The following is a 22,856-nucleotide window of genomic DNA, read 5'->3' as shown; positions in this document are numbered from 1 at the left end:
TCGATGGAGACTCCTTGTGGAACAGCAGTTTCCCATCTCTTGTGTCTCTCCCTATCGTGATCATGCAGGAAGCAAGTCTGGCTGTGCTATTTCTTATCATTGTCTGTCACCCATCTGCAACATGATATTGAAAAAGTAGTTCCCTTTCCCTCAGAAGGTTGAGGCTCAGCTACAGGGGTAATTCTCCTGGGCACACAGTCATGATTTAGGCCGACTCAGTGACTTCAACAGGCTTAATCATGTGATCGGGTTGGTTGCCAGCTGCATAATGCTCCCACATCTGTAGATAGAGCCGCTCTAGTTCCATCGTGTATTGTTTGGTGTTGAACAGAGGGCTAGATGTTCTCTGCTTCCAGACTTTGCCACGAATTTTCTTCAGGTATTCGAGATCAGTTCCCAGTTTCACAGCTATCTCTTCATATTCTTGTCTATTTTTAGCAATCAGCTCAAGACAGCCTAAACAAGTGAGCTGGGAAGCTGCAACTCGGGAAGCAAGAGTCTCTCCTGGCATAGTCACCATGGGGGTCCCTGCCCAAAGGACGTCCATCCCTGTGGTGTGTCCATTACAGAGTGGAGTGTCCAAGCAGACATCAGCCAGCTGGCCTCTCCGAACATGTTCCTCTTTAGGAGCAACAGGGGAAAAAATGATACGGTTCGGGGGAAGGCCCATATTTTGTGCGTACTGTTGAATATTAGCTTCTCCTGCTGCTGGAAAACGCAACAGCCACAGTACACTATTGGGAACACGCTTCAGAATATTGGCCCACATCTGTAAAGTAGATGGGTCAATTTTGTATAACTGATTAAAGTTACAGTACACAATGGCATCTTCCGGTAACCCGTACTGAGAACGTGTGGTTACAATAATGGTACGGGGAACCTCCTCTCCAGTGGCAGCCTTATTGTTGATCAGGGTAGTTGCCAGTCCATTGCTAATACTAAATTCATTAATTGGAATCTGAATTTGTCCTCTGTTAATCATTTCAATAACTGCTTCTGCAACAGTATTCATAGGAATGACAGGCATATTAAGAGCTGTATTACTGCTGTCTGCGTTGTCTTCTCCATCAGGACATTTCATCTTGACTATTTGCACATCTGATAGACTATCAAGAAATGCTTGGAGGTCGATGCCATTCAGCACAATCCGATTGTCATAAATGTGCCCGTTGGACTTAAAATCGATGACGGCTTTTTTCTTCAGGTGAGGGAACATATTAGCATGATCACCAATAAAGAAAGTATGGGGCATATAAGCCAGTTTCTCAGAATACTGCTCAGCAACTTCAGCAGGTGAAGTTTCCTGATCAGTGATGATATAATCCATGAAAAGCACGCCACTAGTCCCAGGGTACCCCAGCCACATTGCCTGAATAGGAGCTGGCCTGAGAGCAAAGAGTTCATTTCGAGCACCCCTGGTATAACCATTCATGTTTACAAGGATGTGTATACCATCTTGATGGATGCGATCAGCTGCTTTCCCATTGCATGGAATCTGAGAAAGATCAATGAAATGATTGGCTTCTGCCATCACCTTCGCTCGGAAGTTTGTGCCATCATGTGGGCTCAGGGCATAACAGAATATCTCAAATTTATCAGGATTGTGCATGCCTGGAATAGACTGCATAAGATGAGAAGTAGGATGATCCCCAAAGTCAGAACTCACGTATCCTACACGCAGTCGACCATCACTGAGCTTCAAGTCTTTTGGATGTTCATACGGTGGTTTATGAAGGACACTTATATTAGCCAAGCAGAGGTTCCCATGCCTCTCAGCAATAGCCTTCCTCAAGCCATGAGAAAGAGGATAGAGCATACTATGATGAGGCTGCACAGAAGGCAACCTATTCTTCCCCAACTGGTCAGCCACAATGCTGGCCAACTTCTTCATTCGCTCATCATAGTCTGTCCAATCACAGACAACCTGCAGGCAATGAGCCAAATTACAGTAAGCGTCAGGAAAATCAGGTTGAAGCTTCAGAACAGTGCGATAAGAAGCAATTGCTTCTGGAATATTCCCTGCATCCTGGTGAATGGAAGCCAGATTGCTGTGGGCATCCGCAAATGCAGGGCTGATCTGAACGGCACGAGTATAACACTGCAAGGCTCCCTGAACATCCTGCATCTCCCATAGAGTGTTTCCCATATTACAGTAGGCCTCAGCAAAGGTAGGACTGATTCGAATAGCCTCCTTGTAATGCATCAGAGCTTCGTGCAGTTTTCCCTGCTGCTTCAATACACTTGCTAAATTTGAATGGGCATCAGCACAGTCTGGGCAGAGCTCTAATGCTTTACGATACAAGTGAACTGCCTCTTCACGGTTTCCCTGTTCTCCTTTGATGTTGGCTAGGTTATTCAGAGAGTCTGCATGGGTGGGACACAGCCGGAGAGCTGTATGATAACAATCTTCTGCTTCAGCAACACTGCCCTTCTCTTTGAGAGCGTTGCCTAGGTTGCAGTAAGCATCAGGGAAATGTGGTTGCAGTTCAATAGCTCGCCTGTAGGTGTCTATTGCCAGATCCATCAGGCCTTGCTCATAGTATACACAAGCCAGGTTGCCATGTACCACTGCATGATTTGGACTCAAGCTTAGGGCACGAAGGTAAGCTGCCACAGCTCTGTCAAAAATCCGTGCCTCATTGAAGACATTTCCTAAATTGATATAAGCATCCAGGAAATTGGGGTCAAGGGTGACAGCCTTTTCAAAGTGATGAATTGCAAGCCAAATCTCCCCTTGTGCATTGAAAACACAGCCAAGATTACTCCAAGCTACTGCAAAGTTCGGTTGCGTCTCAATTGCTTTCAAATAACATGCCTTGGCTTCTTCTAAGCCACCCAGGGCTTTGAGCAGGTTCCCCAGGTCACTGCGAACACAGTACAAATCAGGATTGTACTGAAGAGCAGAGACGTAAGCTTGTGCTGCCCCTTCCATGTCGCCTGCTGCTACCAAAGCGGCTGCCAGGTTAATAGAACCATCGATGAAATCTGGTTTGAGACGCAATGCATGCTGGTAATGCTCAGTTGCTTCCTGCAACTGCCCTCTTTCCTTGTACACATTCCCCAAATTCGAATAGGCTTCTGCCAGAAGAGGGTTCTGTTTAATTGCCAGAGTACTAAAGTGGGCAGATCTGTCCAGCCTTCGACACTGGAAGTGTATAGATGAAAGTAATAAAAGTACACCAGTATTGCCTGGCTCTTGTCTCCAGAGCTGCATGCAGTGTCTCTCAGCCGCCTCAAAATCTCCTGCCTGATATTCTCGATGTGCCAACTCAGCTAACCCTTGGAAGGAAAGCATACGTTTCGTTGGTTCTGTGCTGTCGGCCACGTTGCCCACGGAAGACGCCATCTGGAGCTTCTGGAGAGAGTGAAAAAAGGGGGTAATTGAGTCCCGCTGCCGCCACTACTGGCAAGAATGTTTCTAGTGGTAGCAAACACGAGCGCAGCAGCCGTACCACTGCTTTGGCAGGCTTAAGCGGCGGCAACAGTTACAGGCACCGAACCTTAGGAACTCTGGTTGGCCATCTACCTCTCATGCTCTTGAAATCTTAATTCTTAACCCTGCCCTCTTCCACCATTTTTCTCCTAATCAGGGAATAAAAATTACCTATCCATTTGTCTTAGAAGAAATCAAAAGTCAGTAGGCCAAACACTTTTTAAAATATTGTTTTCTGTCCACTTGGAAATGAAATCCATGATTGACTTTTCTTCATCATTCATATAGTCAACGTGGAAAACATTAGAACCGTGAATTTCAATACAGTAAGATCAGAAAATTTTAAATTGGCCTTCCCAAACCACTAATAAGTAACCGATGCTGTATATAATGCTAAAATCTTAGAGACTGAGTTTGATATTTTAAAAGTTCTGAAAACATTAGCTAACTTCTCCTCATCAAAGTTCTCATGCCTCAAACCTGAGTATTACTTTTTAAAAGATAAATTTATTTATTTTTATTTATTTATTTTTATTTTGGCTGCATTGGGTCTTCAGTGCTGCGTGCAGGCTTTCTCTAGTTGCAGCGAGCAGGGGCTACTCTTTGTTGCGGTGCCCGGGCTTCTCATCACAGTAGCTTCTATTGTTGTTCCACAACTCTATGGGTTCCTGTTTAGGTCCTACGAAGAACCGTAGAAATTAGTTCATGTAATGACAGGTTTTTGCAAAGTTGTCAAAAGTGAGATATTTTAATTTCCATCAGGTAAGACCAGCGTCTATTTCTTTGTCAATTTTCGTTCTATCATATTCTGCTATGTTGGATCATATTGGATTGGTCACAGGCTTTTTGGAAATCTGGCTAAGGAGATGTTTTCAGTGAGGCTATTATGTGATTTTCAGACACCACCATATGTAATTGACTATATACTATCCCATTACAGGAATAACTTCCAGTACTCTTACTGACTACTCTACTGACTTAACTAGCACAAGACACAGAAGCATAAGGACAAAAACCACCTTACAATATAGCCATGTCTTGCACTTCACAGCTCTCAAAGCATGTGCATTTGAAGAAGAAAAAAAGAACTGAAAAGTATAAAACCAGAAGTTATTCTGTGGAAAATTATTTCAATCATCAGGCATGTGAAAGATAAGTCAAAGATTCAGTTTTCTTCAATGCTTAGTCAAAATGGAAATTTCCTTCTGTCAAGAATATACTCCAGGGCTTCCCTGGTGGTGCAGTGGTTGAGAGTCTGCCTGCCGATGCAGGGGACACGGGTTCTTGCCCCGGTCTGGGAAGATCCCAAATGCTGCGTAGCGGCTAGGCCCGTGAGCCATGGCCACTGAGCCTGCATGTCCGGAGCCTGTGCCCTGCAACCGGGAGAGGCCACAACAGTGAGAGGCCAGCATACCGCAAAACAACAACAACAACAACAACAACAACAACAATATACTCCAGGGGCTTCCCTGATGGCACAGTGGTTAGGAAGCCACCTGCCAATGCAGGGGACACGGGTTCGAGCCCTGGTCCGGAAAGATCCCACATGCCGCGGAGCAACTAAACCCGTGTGCCACAACTATGGAGCCTGCGCTCTAGAGCCCGGGAGCCACAACTACTGAGCCTGCGAGCCACAACTACTGAAGCTTGCGTGCCTAGAGCCCGTGCTCTGCAACAAGAGAAGCCACCACAATAAGAAGCCTGCACACCGCAACAAAGAGTATCCCCCAGTCGCTGCAACTAGAGAAAGCCTGCGCACAGCAACGAAGACACAACACAGTCAAAAATAAATAAATAAATAAATAAAGGAATATACCCCATCAATAATGTGGGTAATGGAATGGTGTGAATGAGTATTTTATCAGAATTCCTGTAATGCACAAACCTATAGCAGTACTGAAATCAGTAATGCATTTATAATAGTAAATATTTATGAGGAAGTAATCCATAGAGGTTTTCTCAAAGTTAACAATGAAATTTAAAGTGACATTATCAATAATAAAGTGTGATGCTGAAATAAACTTTTCTAGCGGCTAGAAAACTTTTCTAGCCGCTAAACTATTAATAACTAAAAGCAAACTCTAATCAACCATGTTAAAAGAAATCTATGTCTATAAACTACAAAGTTTATTTCTTAAAATTTTATTTCTAAAACACATAAACTGTCATATGAGGAGGCAGATAAAGAATATATAGCTACAAGAGTGGGGAAAAAGATTTATAGAGACACATCTGGCAGTAGTTAATTTTCAAATGTCATTTTTCTAGATTTTGTGACACCTATAGTATTGATATTTGAAAACATTTAAAAAATTGTAATTGGAAGATTTGCTACTTCCAGGTAGAGTAAAATATTTTGAAGCAAAACACCATTTCCACTGAGAAAAATTTAAAAAAGCCAAATAAAATAGTCAGCATTCAATCAAAAATTTCTAGACATACCAAGAGATAGAATCATATGACTAAAATTCTAAGAAAAGAACAGATAATACAAAAATATTTATATAAGATATTGTGTATATTTATCAGGAAATGTCTTTATCAAGAAAAGACTTTAAAATCATCAGAATTAATATTATATTTTATTTATTTGTATATTTTATTTATATATAGATATTTATAGATTTATATAAAGAACTTAAAGATAAAGCTCTAGTTAAGGCAGTGACAAAAGCAGTAGCAGTGGGAGTGAAAAGAAATGGTTATATGCAAGGATATTTTGTCAGTAAAAGTCCAAGATCAAATGTCTGACTGCATACATGGGATGGATAGACGGAGTGCGAAAACTCAAAGTTAACTATAATGGCTCTAGTGAAGATGGGGTTGCCATCACCCAACCCAAGGGGTTGCGATCATCCCCAAGGTCTAGGAGACTCAACAGAAAGGTCATGGTCGAGGAAAAGTTAATTGCTGGGAAAATAAGACTTCCAGTCTCTCCATCTCCCTATACTAGTTTTTTTTTTTTTAACATCTTTATTGGAGTATAATTGCTTTACAATGGTGTGTTAGTTTCCACTTTATAACAAAGTAAATCAGTTATACATATACATATGTCCCCATATCTCTTCCCTCTTGCATCTCCCTCCCTCCCACCCTCCCTATCTCACGCGTCTAGGTGGTCACAAAGCACAGAGCTGATCTCCCTGTGCTATGCGGCTGCTTCCCACTAGCTATCTATTCCTTACACCAGTTTTGTTTTTCCGCTCACATACGTAGCAGCATTTCATTCAAGGGGAAAGTCATTGATCTGACTGGTCAAATTAAACACCATTGTTCAAGGCACATTTACAGTGGTTAGTTCCTCCACAATTTAGAAAGTACCGTTCACAATTTCCCTCTTCCTACACCGTGGAACACATTGGCCATTCCTCCAAAGTTTCCAGTCCATAGAGTGGACCAGAGATGACATTAGCCCAGAACTGAGAGCTTGGCATGAGATGGTGTCAACGCCACCTAGAGCTCTGGCATAAGTTATGAACCAACGCAGCTCTACAGAGAGCTCTGCATGGAATCTTGTCTCAGCCATAATAATGTGATTCTGTTTTTCATTTGGTTTTCTTCTTTGCTTAACTTTCCCTGGCCACTCTGACAAACAAAATTTCAGGCATTCCTGGGCCACTCTCTAACTTTATTCCGTCTAATGTTATCCAGTTTCCCAAGAAAATTACTAACAATAAAGGGGAAAATTTGGAACATGGTGAGTTTTAGGTGCCTGAAAATACAGGGAACTGAATCCAGTTAAGTAGCAAATTATTTGGATCTCAAATATGCCAGTAGAAGAGCAGACTAAGCTCAAATTAATGTACTCCTACTGGAGACACATGTAAATTCTGGGTCAATTTTGAAAAAGTTAAAAGCACATAGCTGAGGTTAAAAGAAAGAAAGGGACACCTGCATGTTTCAGAAAGTAACAGAGAAATTAAATCCAGAGAAATAAGAGCAGACTGATGTGTATGGGTTCCGTTCCTTAGTATAGGCCTGATGTAAATAGGGGCTGGAGCTAGAAATCTAACATTACCTTGAGGCCAGGAATTTAGACTCAGGATGGAACAATATTGAGAAGTTAGTACAGGTATGCTACAGAAATTTCATGAGGAACTGCTTAGTCCATTAAGAGGGCCAAGGGAGGTGGTGAGGAAGATTGATATCTCTTGAAAACCTTCAGGTACAGAAAATATCAACACCTCTGAAAAGCAGGCCTGTCCTTCCCAGAGTTGTGATGGCCAGGTTGTCACTAACCTGTAAGGCCCTGTAGGAATCAGAAACTGCAGGGAGAGTAATTCAAAGAAAAACAGATGCAGGATGGGTGTGGCAATAAATCCTAGGACCCTATCAGAAACAAAATTAAAACCAATCTAGAGGGAAATTTTAACAAACCAGAGCAGAGAGTATCCTAACCAGAATAGAATAATAATTCTGAGGAAGTTACTTTACTTATTTAAGTAATATTCAATGCATTTCCATGGCCAGGCCCTTTTGAAGAATTCTAAAACATATACAAACAATTCATTTATATCTTATATATCCCACCATCCAGAGCAAAATTCACTTAAGAACTGTACTGGTGGAAATCGGGCAGCACTATGGAGAGAATAAAAATGTGTTTACCATCAAAAAACATGAAGGTAAGAAAGATAATGTCTAAATTTTAAATTATCCTGTGTTTTATTGAAATCTTTTGGAAACCCAAAATAGAGAAACCTAGGAGGAAATGAAGATTTAAATATTTAGAGATTTATCAACTCATCTATAACAGCTTTATTAATCTCTTCTTTTAATAACATTGCTGAGAGGTATAAATGTGTCCAGTGATAGGGTTCAATAAGCCTGAGAGAATTTCAATTGTTTACTATTCTTGGTCAGCTCTTAAGACCTTTCAGGAGCATCTTGATTTTCATGGCCTCATCCAACAAAAAGCAGGATATTTTACAGAAAGTCCGGGTCCACTTTTTGGCTTGCTTTTGTCTTTATGTTTTTGGTTTTTTCACATTGGGTGGTACATTAGGCTACCTATTGCATACTCCCTCATTCATGCATGCATTCATTCAAACAATATTTACTGAGTTGAGATATTTCATTAACAATAAATGATGTTTAGATGAATGAATGAATGTGCTTTTTATCAAAGTAAGTGTAAGTACTGAGAAAAATTACAGAATGTATGATCCCAGCCCCACAAAAGCTTATAACTGTGTTGAGGATATAACAGATGCTGATGAAATAACTAATATATCATATTGGACAGTTTCTAAGTTCCAAAATGAGTTTTTATAGATAATCAGAGCATAAGGAGGACAAAGAAGGGACAGTTCATTATGGTTTGAATCTATCAATAAATGTACATTTCAGATGAGATTTGAGATTGACCTTAAAGAAGAGGACTTAGATATATGAACAGAGAACAAAAAAGGCATGGTGATAGCATGTGCATAGATAGTGTGGCCAATATTTATGTTCTTCATTAAAGATAGTCAGAGATAACCCAAATGTAACTGTTTCCATGGGTCCATTCTCAGTGTCCAAACAAAACAGCAAATCCTATCTTAGTAAAACTAATGAAAAACACAGTCTTTAACAAAGAGATTGTGAAGGAAAGGGGGAGAGAAAGGCTTGCATCCCACACCACACAACGAAACTTATTGAATTATTTGTTTAATTTTCTCCCTCTGAGAATTTCCTCTCCCTCTCTCTGTACGTGTCTCTTCTCCCACATCTGGCCACACTCTACCAGCCATCTTTCCAGATCTTTCCAGAACTCTCCATCCTAGTTTCATAAGGCCACAATTTAAACATCTCACAGGTCTCCAGGATGCATCCCCATCACTTATTCCACAAAGACAAACAAAGGACACTTCTCAGGATCATGTTTCTTTGAAGGAAGAGGTCATGAGGAGTGATTATAAATAATATAAGGTGGAGAGCAGTGACTTAAAATACCTTTTTTCACCTTAGAATGTGAATACAGGGAACTTTGGGAAACTAGAAAATCTAGAAAGGATTCATTGATAATTATTTATTTTCAATGAATAAAATAGAATGTAATAATACAGCTAAACTCTGACAGATTAACTTTTTCAAAAGTTGCTTTCACACACCTTCACTATTGGGATGTTTGATAAACACACCTTTCCTTCTTTACTTTCTTCTTTCTTTGCAGATACTGGCACCAAACTTTCAAACAATAAGAACCTTCCCATAAGTCCCTTGCCAGGCAAGATTAAGGTATAACAATCCAAACAAATTTTTGAAGAAGATAACTGGTTGAAAGCACAAGAAAAGAGCTGGGTTTCTCTTATTCAACAGTCACATAATGAGTTATGTGGGAATTGGTTTAAAAAGTCTCTCTGCATGAGGGGCTAAGGTTAAGATTAGAACTTCTGAGGCCAGAAGAGCAAAATGACTACAAGAATCCACATATTTTCAAGAGCTGCCCTTTGGATGTGAGGGATTGATTTTTCCCACTACTTTTTCAGCAACCCAACTGGTGTCTTTATTAAACGACATAAGAGAATACAGTGTGGCCAAGAAGGCTTAGATCTCCTTAGCCCCAAGTCAGATATTCTCCAGTGACTGTCCACTCAAATGAAAAAGAGAGATTTACAAAAGGAAACTGGATACAACTGAGTGTACCTTAATTTCAACCCTTTACCTGAGTTATTTGTTTTGCTTTCAATTCTCCACTGAAGTGCCTACATTAATATATTTTTAAGAACATTTCCTTAAGTTGAAGTATTCATTCAGTATATTCATTTACTGTAATTTAGAAAAGCCAAATGATTTAGGCAAATTCATTTCTATATTGACACAGCAGTGTATTGTGAACTAAATGACACCTGGCAGTTCTTTACTCAGATACTAACTCAATTAGAAGGCAGAACAAGGATACCTACCCATTCAGGGAAGGAAAGGTCACTTAGCCTCTGTAGCTGTCTTAGGTCTCTCATCATCACAGTAACAAATTGAAGACTAAAAACCATATGATCATCTCAATACATGCAGAAAAAGCTTTTGAAAAAAATTCAGTATCCATTCATAGTAAAAACTCTCCAGAAAGTGGGCATAGAGGGAACATACCTCAACATAATAAAGGCCATATATGACAAGCCCATAGCTAACATACTCAATGGTGAAAAGCTGAAAGCATTTCCCCTAAGATCAGGAACAGGAAAAGGATGCCCACTCTCACCACTTTCATTGAAGGTAGTTTTGGAAGTCCTAGCCACAGCAATCAGACAAGAAAAAGTAAATAAATAAAAGGACTCCAAAATGGAAAGGAAAAGTAAAACTGTCACTGTTTGCAGACGGCATGATACATAGAAAATCTGAAAGACACCATCAAAAAATTATTAGAGCTCAAAAATGAACTTGGTAAATTTGCAGGATACAAAATTTATATACAGAAATCTATTGTATTTCTATACACTAACAGTGAACTATCAGAAAGAGAAATTAAGGAAGCAATCCCATTTACAATCGCATAAAAAAGAATAAAATACATAAGAATAAATCTGCCTAAGGAGGTAAAAGACCTGTACCCAGGGAACTATATGACACTGATACAAGAAATTAAAGATGACACAAACAGCTGGAAAGATATACCATGGTCACAGATTGGAAGAATTAATATTGTTAAAATGACCATCATACCCAAGGAAATCTACAGATTCAATGCAGTCTGTATCAACATATCAAGGGCATTTTCCACAGACCTAGAACAAATCATTTTAAATTTTGTATGGAAAAACAAAAGATCCTGAATAATTAAAACAGTCTTGAGAAAGAAGAACACAACTGAAGGAATCATGCTCCCTGGCTTCAGACTGTGCTACAAACCTACAGTAATCAAAACAGTATGGTACTGGCACAAAACATTGATCACTGGAACAGATTAGAGAGCCCAGAAAGAAACTCATGCACTTATGGTCAATGAATCTATGACAAAGGAGGCAAGGACATGCAATGGAGAAATGTCTGGGCTTCCTTAGGGATGGTTTCATCAATTAATTTGTTTTCTTAAATGGACCATACTTTTCCATGTCTTTGTATACCTTGTGATTTTTTTGGTTGAAAATTTGTCTTTCAAATACTATAATTTGGTATCTATGGAAATCAGATTCTCCCACTTTCCCAAGGTTTCCTGGGCTTTTGATTGTTGAAGGCTGTAGTAGTCTGTTTGTTTAGGGACCGTTCCAAACTATTTTTGCAATGACTGTTTTCCTTATCGTATGTACGCACTGAAGTCTCTGTTCCTTTAGTTCATGTTTAGCTAATGTTTTGACAGAGATTTCCTTGAATTTCTGCACCTAAAACAAACAAAAATAAATATACACAAGCACATCCACATGCACGCTCAAAACCACACACCTCTGCCCATTGTGCAGATTGCTGGATCACTCCTTCAACATTTAGCTGACCTGCATTGAGTTCAGGGCTCCCCCCATGGTAAAAGCTTAGAGACTCCTCTGGTGTTTTCAGAACATGCATCTTATCTTGAGTATGCATGTGGCTTTCTTAATTTCTCTGGACACATGTGTACTTTCTGTAGGTTCTAATTTCCCAAAGAATCTCCCCTGACTTTGGCTCCTGCATCTCATGGGGTGTATTGTATTTCAGTGCACAGTCTTCTGCCCCAGCCATCTGTGCTTTGTTAGTTCACCTGGCACTTCTTTGGAGCAATGACCGCCACTTTTCCAGACTGTGTTCCAAGTTAGCTAAGACAGAGATACGCATCTTGTGTCAGTCCTTCAGGTAGCTCCCAGACAGGTTAGAATAGATACACATAATAATATGACAGTACGGTCCCTTCTGCTCCCTCCTGAAGCAGGATTGAGGGTCCCATACTAGGAATGGTCTGCTGCTACTTTAAGACTATCACTGCATTAAGACTCCACCACTTTAAGACCATCACTACACTAACAGTGGATGAGGCAAGGGGAAGTAAAAATGCCACAAAGCTTTCCTGCCATTTTCAAATTGCCTCTTCCCTGGTTCAGTATGTGTTTGGTTGCTATAAATCTTTGGCTGATTTCAGGACTAAGAGAAACTCAAAGAACCCCACAGCAAGAAACAGTAAATCAAACTCTCAGAAGCCAAAAGACACAGAAAGAATCTTTTCTCCCAAAGGAGAAAGAAAAACGAAATTTGTTACAAAGCAGGGATCCTCAAAAAGATTAGAGCTAATTTCCTATATGAAACCATGGAAGCAAGAGGCCAGACATATTTAAAGTGCTGAAAGAAAAAAAATTGTCCACCAAGAATTCTATATTTGGCCAAACTGGTTTCAAAACTTAGGGAGAAATTAACGCATTCCCAGATGAACAAAGGCTGAGGGCGTTTGTTTTACAACTTCCTACCACTGCCCTATGAGAAATGCTAAATTGAACCTTCTGGTTGAAATCAAAGGACACTAGACGCAACTCAAAGCTGTAGAAAGAAATAGAAATCTCCAGTAAAGATAAATACATGGCAAATATTAAAGCCAGTATTGTGTTATTGGCTTGTAACACTACTTTTTATTTCTTACATGATTGAAAAAACAAATGCATAAAATAATCATAAATCCATGTTATTGGGCTCACAAAGTATAAAGGTGTAATTTGTGACAACAGTAATGGAAAGAGGAGGAATGGAACTGTAGAGGAACAGAGTTTCTGTGTGCGACTGAAGTTGCTTTCAATTGAAATTATATTGTTTTAACTTTAGAATGGTAAATGTAATCTTCTTGATAACCACAAAGAAAATATCAATAGACTATATGCAAAAAGAAATGAAAAGGGAATCAAGAGTTCACCACAAGAAAATCGGCTAAGCACAGAAGTCAGTAATGGAGTAAATGAGGGGCAAAAAATGCATAAGACGTACAGAAAACAAGCAGGAAACAGACAGAATTAAGTTCTTCCTCATCAGTAATTTTTGAAAAAGTAAGTGGATTAAGCTCTCCAATAAAAAGATAAACATTGGCAGAATGGACTTTAAAAACAACCATAATCCAAGTATATGCTGTCCGCAAAAAACCCACTTGATTTCAAAAGATACAAGTTGCTTGAAAGCTAAAGAACAGAATAAAATATCCCAAGCAAATAGTAACAAAAAAGAAAGAGAGAGAGAAAAAGAAAGGAAGGAAAGAAGGAAGGAAGGAAGGAAGGAAGGAAGGAAGGAAAGAAGGAAGGAAGGAAGATAGATCTGGGATGGCAATGTTAATATCACACAAAATAAACTTTAAATCAAAAACTATCACAAGAGGAAAAGGAGGCCACTATATGTTGATAACAAGTTCAATCTATCAAGAAGATATAACAACTATAAACATATATATACCAAACAACCTCCCAATATGTGAAGCAAACATTGACAGAATTGAAGGAAGAAATAGATAGTTCTAAAATAATAGTTGGAGATCAATATCTTGCTTTCAAAAATGGATAACACATCTAGACAGAAGATCAGTAGAGAGGTAGGGGGACTGAATAACACATTTAACCAACTAAACCTAACAGCCATATATAGATCACTCCACTCAACAACAGCAGAATACACATTTTTCTCAAGTACACATGGAACATTCTCCGGGAAAGACCATATGTTAGGCTACAATACAAGTACCAATACATTTTTAAGAAATTGAAATCATACAAAGTATCTTCTTTAGCCACAGTGAAACGAAGGTAGAAATCAATAACAGAACCATTGATACCCATTTCCCATCATGCCTGCCACACATGATATAAAGCAATGAAGGGAAAAACATAATTTACCATTTAGAAAAGTGGGAAAGAGGACATACCATTGACACAGGGTGTGTGCTGTTTCCCGTTGTCAGGGATAGAAATAAATTAGCATCATTTATTCATTAGTGTGTTAATTTCTTGGTCAATCATTGGGCAGCCAGTGTTTCTCCCTGATGGGAAGATTTCCTATACTCAGTGTTGAGTGGAGCCAACCTTGAAAGGGGCATTTTAAAGGATTATACTGTGATGGGCTTCGCAGTACCCTTCCTCCTATGCCAGTTTTTAGGCTGGGGTATTTCCATGGAGTGTGTACAATTGTAGGCCCTAGTTCAACAGAATGTAGTTTGACTCATTTTGTTAATACATTCCCTCAGTACTTTGTCTTTTGTATCCTTTTGCATTTACTTCATTCTTTATTATCACTGCGAAACAACTTTGTTTCCTGTTCAGATGCCAAAAAGTGGATATCAATACCTCCTGAGTTTTACACATCACAGATCAGTTTTGGATATCAGGGACAGACACAACAGCTATTTCCAATGACTTTGAGACCTACTTTGAACATGTGATTAACATGTTGAGTGTTGAAATGTGTGTCGAGCTCATTATACTTGCTCTAAAAGGTTTCAAACTGCAAAGATTTAAAAATCTTTATCTTTGAATAGTTTTCCTGTGCTGTCCCTTTGTGTCAGACTGTTAATGTGCAGTCTGGCACCTTCAAATAATGGGGCTTTGTAACCAATTATTTACATGTTGTTTTATCCACAGAGAATCTTTTTTTTTTAAATAACTTTACTTATTATTTATATTTGGCTATGTTGGGTCTTTGTTGCTGCATACGGACTTTCTCTAGTTGGGGCGAGCGGGGGCTACTCTTCGTTGTGGTGTGCGGACTCCTCATTGCTGTGGCTTCTCATTGTGGAGCACGGGTGCTAGGCACTGGTACTTCAGTAGTTGTGGCACGCGGGCTTCAGTAGTTGTGGCTCATGGGCCCTAGAGCACAGGCTCAGTAGTTGTGGCGCACGGGCTTAGTTGCTCCGTGGCATGTGGGATCTTCCCGGACCAGAGCTTGAACCCATGTCCCCTGCACTGGCAGGAGGATTCCCAACCACTGTGCCACCAGGGAAGTCTCCACACAGAGAATCTTAAGGTCAAAACATACAACTCGATTAACTACACTTCCTCCTGTTCACATTTCCCTCATCTTTTCTTCATCTTCTGTCTATGTATCCTTGGCCCTGTTTATATTAAGTGCTTTTACCATTTTATTGGATTGTCTGTATTCCGGTGAGTTACCACAATGCTTTATGAGACACGCTAGGATATAAATGCATTTAAGTAATATATATATATATGTAGTCTGCTTGAGTGCAGTGTTTTTTTTTTTCTGTACTGAATTCATTATCATGCGTCGGGATAAAATGTAGCATCGGTCGATATGTAATTTGTAAACTAATAAAGTCTTAAAAGTGAGGAAATAAGTCTTTTAAATTTAATTATTTATTTTAAAGAGCAGAATAGCATACATAAACAGGTGCCTAATGAAAACTTGTATTTTAGTTTGGAACTCTCATGAACACCTATTTTTTTGTTCTTCTAATGGTATGATAGTAGGCCATTTGATTATTTTTATGGCTTTAACTTTAGAACAATGAAATATTCATAAATTTTAAAAAGTATTTTTCTTTATTTGATGGGGGTGGGATACTGGAGAAATGAAAGGTCAAACACCTACTGAGGAATCCATATTTGTCTATATAGTGTGTACTTTTATTTCAATAACTGATTTAAAATTCGTAAAAAGATGCTATAATAAGTTATTATGCCATTTTACAGACTGAATTAAGTGAATTTCAGGGAGGTATGAAACTTGCCTAAGGTTATCCAGCTGCCAAGTGGTAGAAGTGAGAATTAAATCCAGGTACACCTATTGCCAAAGTTTCTGCTCATCTCTTTACATCATCCACTTTTAATAGCCAATGCTTTTCTGCTTACAAATATGACTGAGGTTTCCAGACAGTCAACATTGCTTTTTAATCAGATAGAAAAATTACTGTTGCTTCTCTAAAGACATATTCCTTTTCCATTAAGTGACTTTAGTCGTTCAGATAATACTTCCAGACAGTAGTCATCATACAGTTGGAGACTAAGAACAGAACTCAGGGATGTGTCTAGCAGTCAGTAAAGACCAACTGGGCTCACTGATGATCCTTACGGTCATTTCCTCTAGACTAACATAATGTTATTAAGAAGACCCTAATAATTCACAGTACTGCCCTTGCCTGATTATTTGTTCTTCTCCCTCTATCACTCTCTCTTTCCCCATATTATTATTATTTTTGACAATTTTTGGTGAATTAAATTCAGGGATTAGTATTCAGGAACGCTAGTCACAAAAGCAGAGAAACTTAGCTCACACCAAAGGAAGAAAATAGAGAAAAAGTATAAATTATATGAATACACACATATCACACATGTACCAACTATATGTTGCACTTCTCCAAAATCTATTCAGTATCTGCACATTTATTGTATATTAGCAGTAAGACTAGAAATGAGCGTTACACTCTGTTTACAAGATACAGAAAACAGACCCAAATATGAAAATTACGAGCAATGAGAATGGGGAAGAAAGACTACAACAAGGAATGTAGATGATATTTTTGTTCTTAGCTATGATGCCAAATATTGAACTTTCAACTTGAGACAAGGAGGCCATAAAAAGTTGTATTAGTTTCCTAGAGCTGCCATGACAAAGTACCAGAGACTGAGGAGGTTAAACAACACAAATGTACTCACTCACGGGTGTAGAGGCTAGAAATCTGAGATAAGGTGTCTACAGGATTGATTTCTTCTGAGGTATCTCTTCTTGGTTTGTAGATGCCATGTTCTCCTTTTGACTTCACATGGTCTTCTCTCTGTGCATGTCTGGGTCCTAATATTTTCTTTTTATAAGGATACCAGTCATATTGAAATAGAGCCTACCCATTTGACCTCATTTGACCTCAGTTACCTATTTAAGGGCCTTATCTCCAAATACAGTCAAATTACGAGGTATTGGGGGTGAAGACTTCCACGTATTAACTTGAGCAGGACACAGTTCAGGTGATAATAGAAGATAAGAGTAATTTAAGCAAGTAAGTAACTATTGTTTACAGTGAGTTGCTTAAGGATATGAATTTACTCAAAAAAAAAGAAGAAGAAATTACATAACACTGTGTGTTACACAAAGATATTAAATTAATCATCATAACATCCCGTGAGATGGGCATTAAATTAGACTAAGCAAGAGTAAGCAACTTATCCAGAATTGTATAGTTGGTACTTTCCAGAATTTAAACCAGGTATTTCCCAGTTCCATTCTACGTTATATATTCATTTCATTATTTGAAATGAATTTTGAGTCTCCATTTGCTTAGTTTCTTAAGTTATATGGGGATAGAATGGAGTTGGATATTTTCAGTGACATTCACACATGGGGAAGGAAATTGAGTCCAGAAGCTTCAGCAATGTTTCCATGGAGAATGCTGACAACAGAACCAGAAACACCGTTATCCTTTTGGTTCAGAATCAATTTTAAGAAGCCCAATGTTTTCCAAACTTTCACCAATGGGCTCTGTAGGGTCCTCTAACAATATCTAAGAGACTAACTAGTTTCACATTCCAAGCCACTTAAGACAAGGAGGTCTGATTGTTCTCTGTGAGGAAATCAAGTGACAATTATAGCTGGTAATTTAGGGTAGTTTCTTCAGGGCCCAGGCAAAACCTAATACACAAGTAATAATCATTGTTAAGTGCATCTTTGACAAGGATTCATCAAGTATCAAAGAGGTCTATAACCTGTGAGAAATTATGATCAAAGACAAACATAGACCACAGATATTTAATTAATGCTCAATTATTTATGAGTTTAACTTTGGTTAACCTCATTTTCCTTCTTCTAGACAATTTCCAATTCATCTCCACAAAGAGACCAGAATACTTACCTTCCAAAACAAGATTTATTGTGTTCCTTTAATTCAAAGCAGACAGTGACTTCTACATTCACTCCACCAAGTTTTGCTAGGAGAGAAAAGGAGACATTATATTTTGTCTTGAATTACATATGCCACCATACTTGACTTAGCCCATCCTACTGGAAGCACTTTGACGTAGATTCTACAGTCTTGTCTTACATCTTCTATGGAATCAAGCCAAGGGAATCACACATAGTTACAGCTGCAAAAACGTTTGTTCTGGGTTGATACTTTTAGCCTTTACCACCAAGACTTTATCACCAAGATCTTTACAGTCTCTAAACAGGAGACCTTCTTGCCCTCCCTTTTCATATTGACAAGGAAGGTAAAGGGAAGAACTGAGAAGTACCCAACGTCAGCTGGCAGCCAGCACAGATAAATCATCTGTGGACATATTGTTTCTTTCAAAAGATATAAACATAAGAGGAAGTCCTAATGTTTGAAACGATTGTGCATAATAAAATTCCACGAAAACCTAGAAATCCAGATGCAGATCAGTAACATATTGGCTAAATAAGCTGTTATGTTCATGCAATGGACAAGTGTACAGACATTAAGAAGAACGAGATACTCTTTTCGATGAGATTCTCTTTTCACTGAACTCATCAGTGCTGCAAAAACAATGTTACATAATACTTTTTCCTTAACATTATATCAGGCATCCTCATCTTGTCCTGCATTTATTGCCAGTGTTACTAAAGTTTGTCATTTACCTCTTTCTCTTTTAGACATATAATTTCTTCTTATTTTGGAAGCATTCATCAATCCCCATTTTACTCTTTCTTTTAAATTACAAATGAATATTGAATTTTATAAACGATCTTTTGGCTGATATTTCAAGTGATTGTATAGTTTTGCTCTCCTTGGACCTTGTTATATGGTAAATTACATTTTGTTATTTTATATATGCTATTTATTATATATTGTATTATGTTTACTAATTACATTTATTACATTATAATTACATTATAATTAAGGTAGCATTTTGTTTTAGATAGACAGAACAACCAGTGGAATAGGAAGCATCTTAAAATTAAATGCAAGAGCATAAGGTAATTGAGATTAAAATAAAATTCACATTTTGCATCAGTAGCAAAAATTATTCAACAAAAGTGGGAAAATATGGCTATCATTACTAAATTCTAGATACAGCAACTAGTTAAAAGTTAAAAAATAAACTGTAAAGGTATCAGAAACCTGGGAGACATGAAATAAAGTATTCATGAGGAATACCTTCCTAAGATACAAAGAAAAAAGGATACATTTAATTATATAAGAATTAAAATTTGCCTCATGGCAAAATTCACTACAAAGGTCAGAAAACAAGCAAAAGAAATTTGGAAATATATTAAGAAATGGATATGCTTTCTTTACAACTTTTGAGAGAAGCACATGTTTCTTTTTCCTTTAACCTGTTATGGGGGTATTAATCTATAATGTAAGTGCATGGTTCCTTTCCTTTTATCTGTAATGTGAGTGTCAACATGCGGCACTGTTCCCAAGCACAGACTTTGGATGTTCCTGTACTGGTCCCATCACTGACCATCCACAAAAACTTACAAATGTTGCTTCAGTTTCCTGGGGGTTAGAGTCTTAGCTAAGAAATGGAAGCAAAATAGAACTTTCCCGCAGGGATGACAGAAGGTTTTAAGGAGTAAATATGTAAGTGACTTAGCACAGTGCCTAGTACAAGAGAGATCAATAGAAGTACATATCAATTTTTTAAAGAGACAGATGAAAGAAATCAAATGTGGTAATTTCAATCTATTCATATATATTCTTGACTTTAAACTACCTTTTCATTCATTGGATGACCTAACTTGCTCATGCTTTTTCTTACTCTAGTGAACTTGGGTAGCTAATATCATAGTTTAAAATTTTTGCTTTTATATTTACAAGTAAATTCGACCTGTAAATTTCTTTTTCCTTACAGTCCTAATCTATTATCAGTATTAGGATTATATAGAAAACAGGATTTCCAGCTTCGGTTCTAAGCTATCAAGATCTTCAATCCACTCCTAATATAGCTATAACTCTCACACATGTACCACCCTTCTTTCATGGGTCCTGGAAATTTCTACTGCATACTTCAAAAATCAACCATGCACTTAAAAATAAGTTGTGTACATTTAACCTAGCATACCTAACCCTTTTCCTTTAGGAGAGTTTTTCAAGTAATCTTGCCCACCGTATTCTTTAGAGCTTCATTAATAATGGCAAAAAATTAAAACAACTTAACATTCAACAAATGGGAATTGTTCATAATAATTATAGAAGCACATACAGTAGAAAACTATAAACTGTTATTGAAACAGTGAGACATAACTAGTTTTATTCTTAGAGAACTATGTTTATTTAGGTCCCTTTTGTTTAAATAAGTACATTTCTGTATATGTATGTATACAGTCATGTATTTATATACACATACGTTATTTGTATGATATAGTTATATAAGCATATGAAATACATACCTTAGATTTATATTTGTATACATACACAGGAATATAATTATATATATTATATAGTTATATACATTGAACTGAAAACTGGTAGTATACATATATATCGTGTATAAATGTGTGTCTATGTGCATGTGTAGAAAAGCAGGTTGAGAGATATGGAAGCATGAGTTAGACAGGGTTCACGATTGTAAAAGTAGTTAAGTGTAGGTGGTGAGGTTAAGGCCCATTTGATTGAAAATATTGCATATTTTTACATGAATTGTTATGATGAACAGATTCCTATGTAAATAAAATTATATATAGCTATACATACTTGTATGTGTAATGTATAATTAAAATATATATAGTTTTATAGATGTATTATATTTATATTACATAATATCATTGTCTTATACTAATATATTATGTATTGTGTATATAGAATATATTAACTATAGTATATTATATCAGATAATAATAATTATATATTTATAATATATGTATATAAATATATATATTATGATATAATTGTTTTATAATCAATATTACAGGATATATCTTATTAATATTATGAACATATTAACCATATAAATACATTTCATTACTCATATATTTTGTATATACTATATGCCAGGCAGAAATATATATTAATATAATACCTAATTGTTATACATTAATATAAATATTAGTATATTACATTTATATATCAATATAATATTTAATATTGGTATATTTATATTATATTTAATATATACATAGCTAATGCTCTTTAAAGCCATCTGCTACAAGTAGAATAAGACTAGGAGTATCGCCAAAGCAAATTCTAAAAATATTAGATTACTTATATTCACTTAGATGTCATTTTCCTGGAATCTGCATCTGGCTATTAGAGAGGACACACAGCAAAATCAACAAAAAGTGCCCAGGAGGACATAGGATCCTTTATTTATGGGAACCTCAAAGGAAACACAGTGCTATCCAGTCCCCCATCAAAGGGCCAAGAGCAAACCTTGAAGCACCCAGTAAAAGCCCATTCAAACAAAAAAGCTTTTCCACTTAAACTGGAAAAAGTTAAGTTCCCAAGAGACCCCCTACATCAACCACCAAAGCTCATTTGGCAGTAAAAACAATAATGTTCACCGAACAGCAAGAAACCCAAAACAATAGTTGTTTTAGCACAAACAAAAAAAAGCAGCTAATTAGTGTCTCTCCTCTTTGAAAGAAGGGGGTGGGAAGAGGGCAGAAGACCTGATAGGAAAGATAAAAAGAAAAGGAAAAGGAAAATAAAAGTTTCCAGTTTGACACTCAAGCTGTCTTCTGCATCCGTTTCGTCAAGACCACCAAGTCAATGTGGAGGCTTTTTCCTCCTTCCCTTTTCTTTTCATGACACTGGTCACAACCAGCACTGCAGATCCCATCGAATTAAGGAATGCTGTTGCCTACATGTGTGAATGAGCTGTGAGTAAAGTACTGAAGTAGAGGAAACCTAAAGTGAAACGTCCTCATGAATGTCCATGTGGCTGAGCAGGAAGTTAGCCTTACATAGATGTGCTAAAGAAGAAGAGTTGGCTTTTATTTTATTTACTTTTCCCCGGACTGTGTTGAATGACTATCATCTACAAGTTCAGGCTACTTTTTGCTGAGGATTAATGCACTGGGAGAGCTCAGAGAAAACTGAACAGTAGAGCTGTCTTTTTCTTGACCAGTTCACCTTACTTTCCCAAACTCTAAGTCTTTCCCTAATTCTTTCTCCTTTTTATTGTAGTAAAATGAACAGAACACAAAATTCACCATTTTGATCATTTTACAATTCACTGTACCATTCAGTGGAATTTAGTACTGTCACAATGTTGTGCAACTATCACCACTGTCCAGCTGCAAAACATTTTCATCACCCTAAGAGGAAACCTACACCCATTTTAAGAAGCCATTCCCGATTTCCCTCTGTTCCAAACCCCTGGCCACCACTAATGTATAATATTTGCTGTGTGTATGGATGTATCCACTGCTGGACATTTCGTATAAATGGAACCATACCATATGTAGCCTTTCGTGCCTGACGATAAGTTGTACAGTGGTAGGAAAAACTAAAATGCGATGTACTGTATGATGTATATTTTACTGAAGTGGCTTGGTCAGATTATAATGATTTATGATAGAAATCACGTAAAGCAAGCATCACAATTCTCCAGGAATATTCTGTAGAATGCTAATGTTAATTATGAATATGTGAATCCCC

The 22,856-nt window shown here is 37.6% G+C and overlaps 1 protein-coding gene across 1 annotated transcript; it reads right to left on the bottom strand.

Moving 5' to 3' along the window:
• Window positions 1-205: 205 nt before the first annotated feature.
• Window positions 206-3,346, bottom strand: LOC307070028 (UDP-N-acetylglucosamine--peptide N-acetylglucosaminyltransferase 110 kDa subunit-like; the record flags this gene model as incomplete). Its single annotated transcript, XM_079728642.1, has 1 exon — window positions 206-3,346. The coding sequence occupies one exon, from the start codon at window positions 3,344-3,346 to the stop codon at window positions 206-208; it is 3,141 nt and encodes a 1,046-aa protein (XP_079584768.1).
• Between the last annotated feature and the right edge of the window lie 19,510 nt (window positions 3,347-22,856).

The sequence above is a fragment of the Hyperoodon ampullatus genome (genome assembly GCF_949752795.1).
Source record: "Hyperoodon ampullatus genome assembly, contig: scaffold_107, whole genome shotgun sequence".
Lineage (NCBI taxonomy): Eukaryota > Metazoa > Chordata > Mammalia > Artiodactyla > Ziphiidae > Hyperoodon > Hyperoodon ampullatus.
Note: the sequence above shows the minus strand (reverse complement) of the source record. Positions and strands in the feature narration are given on the sequence as shown.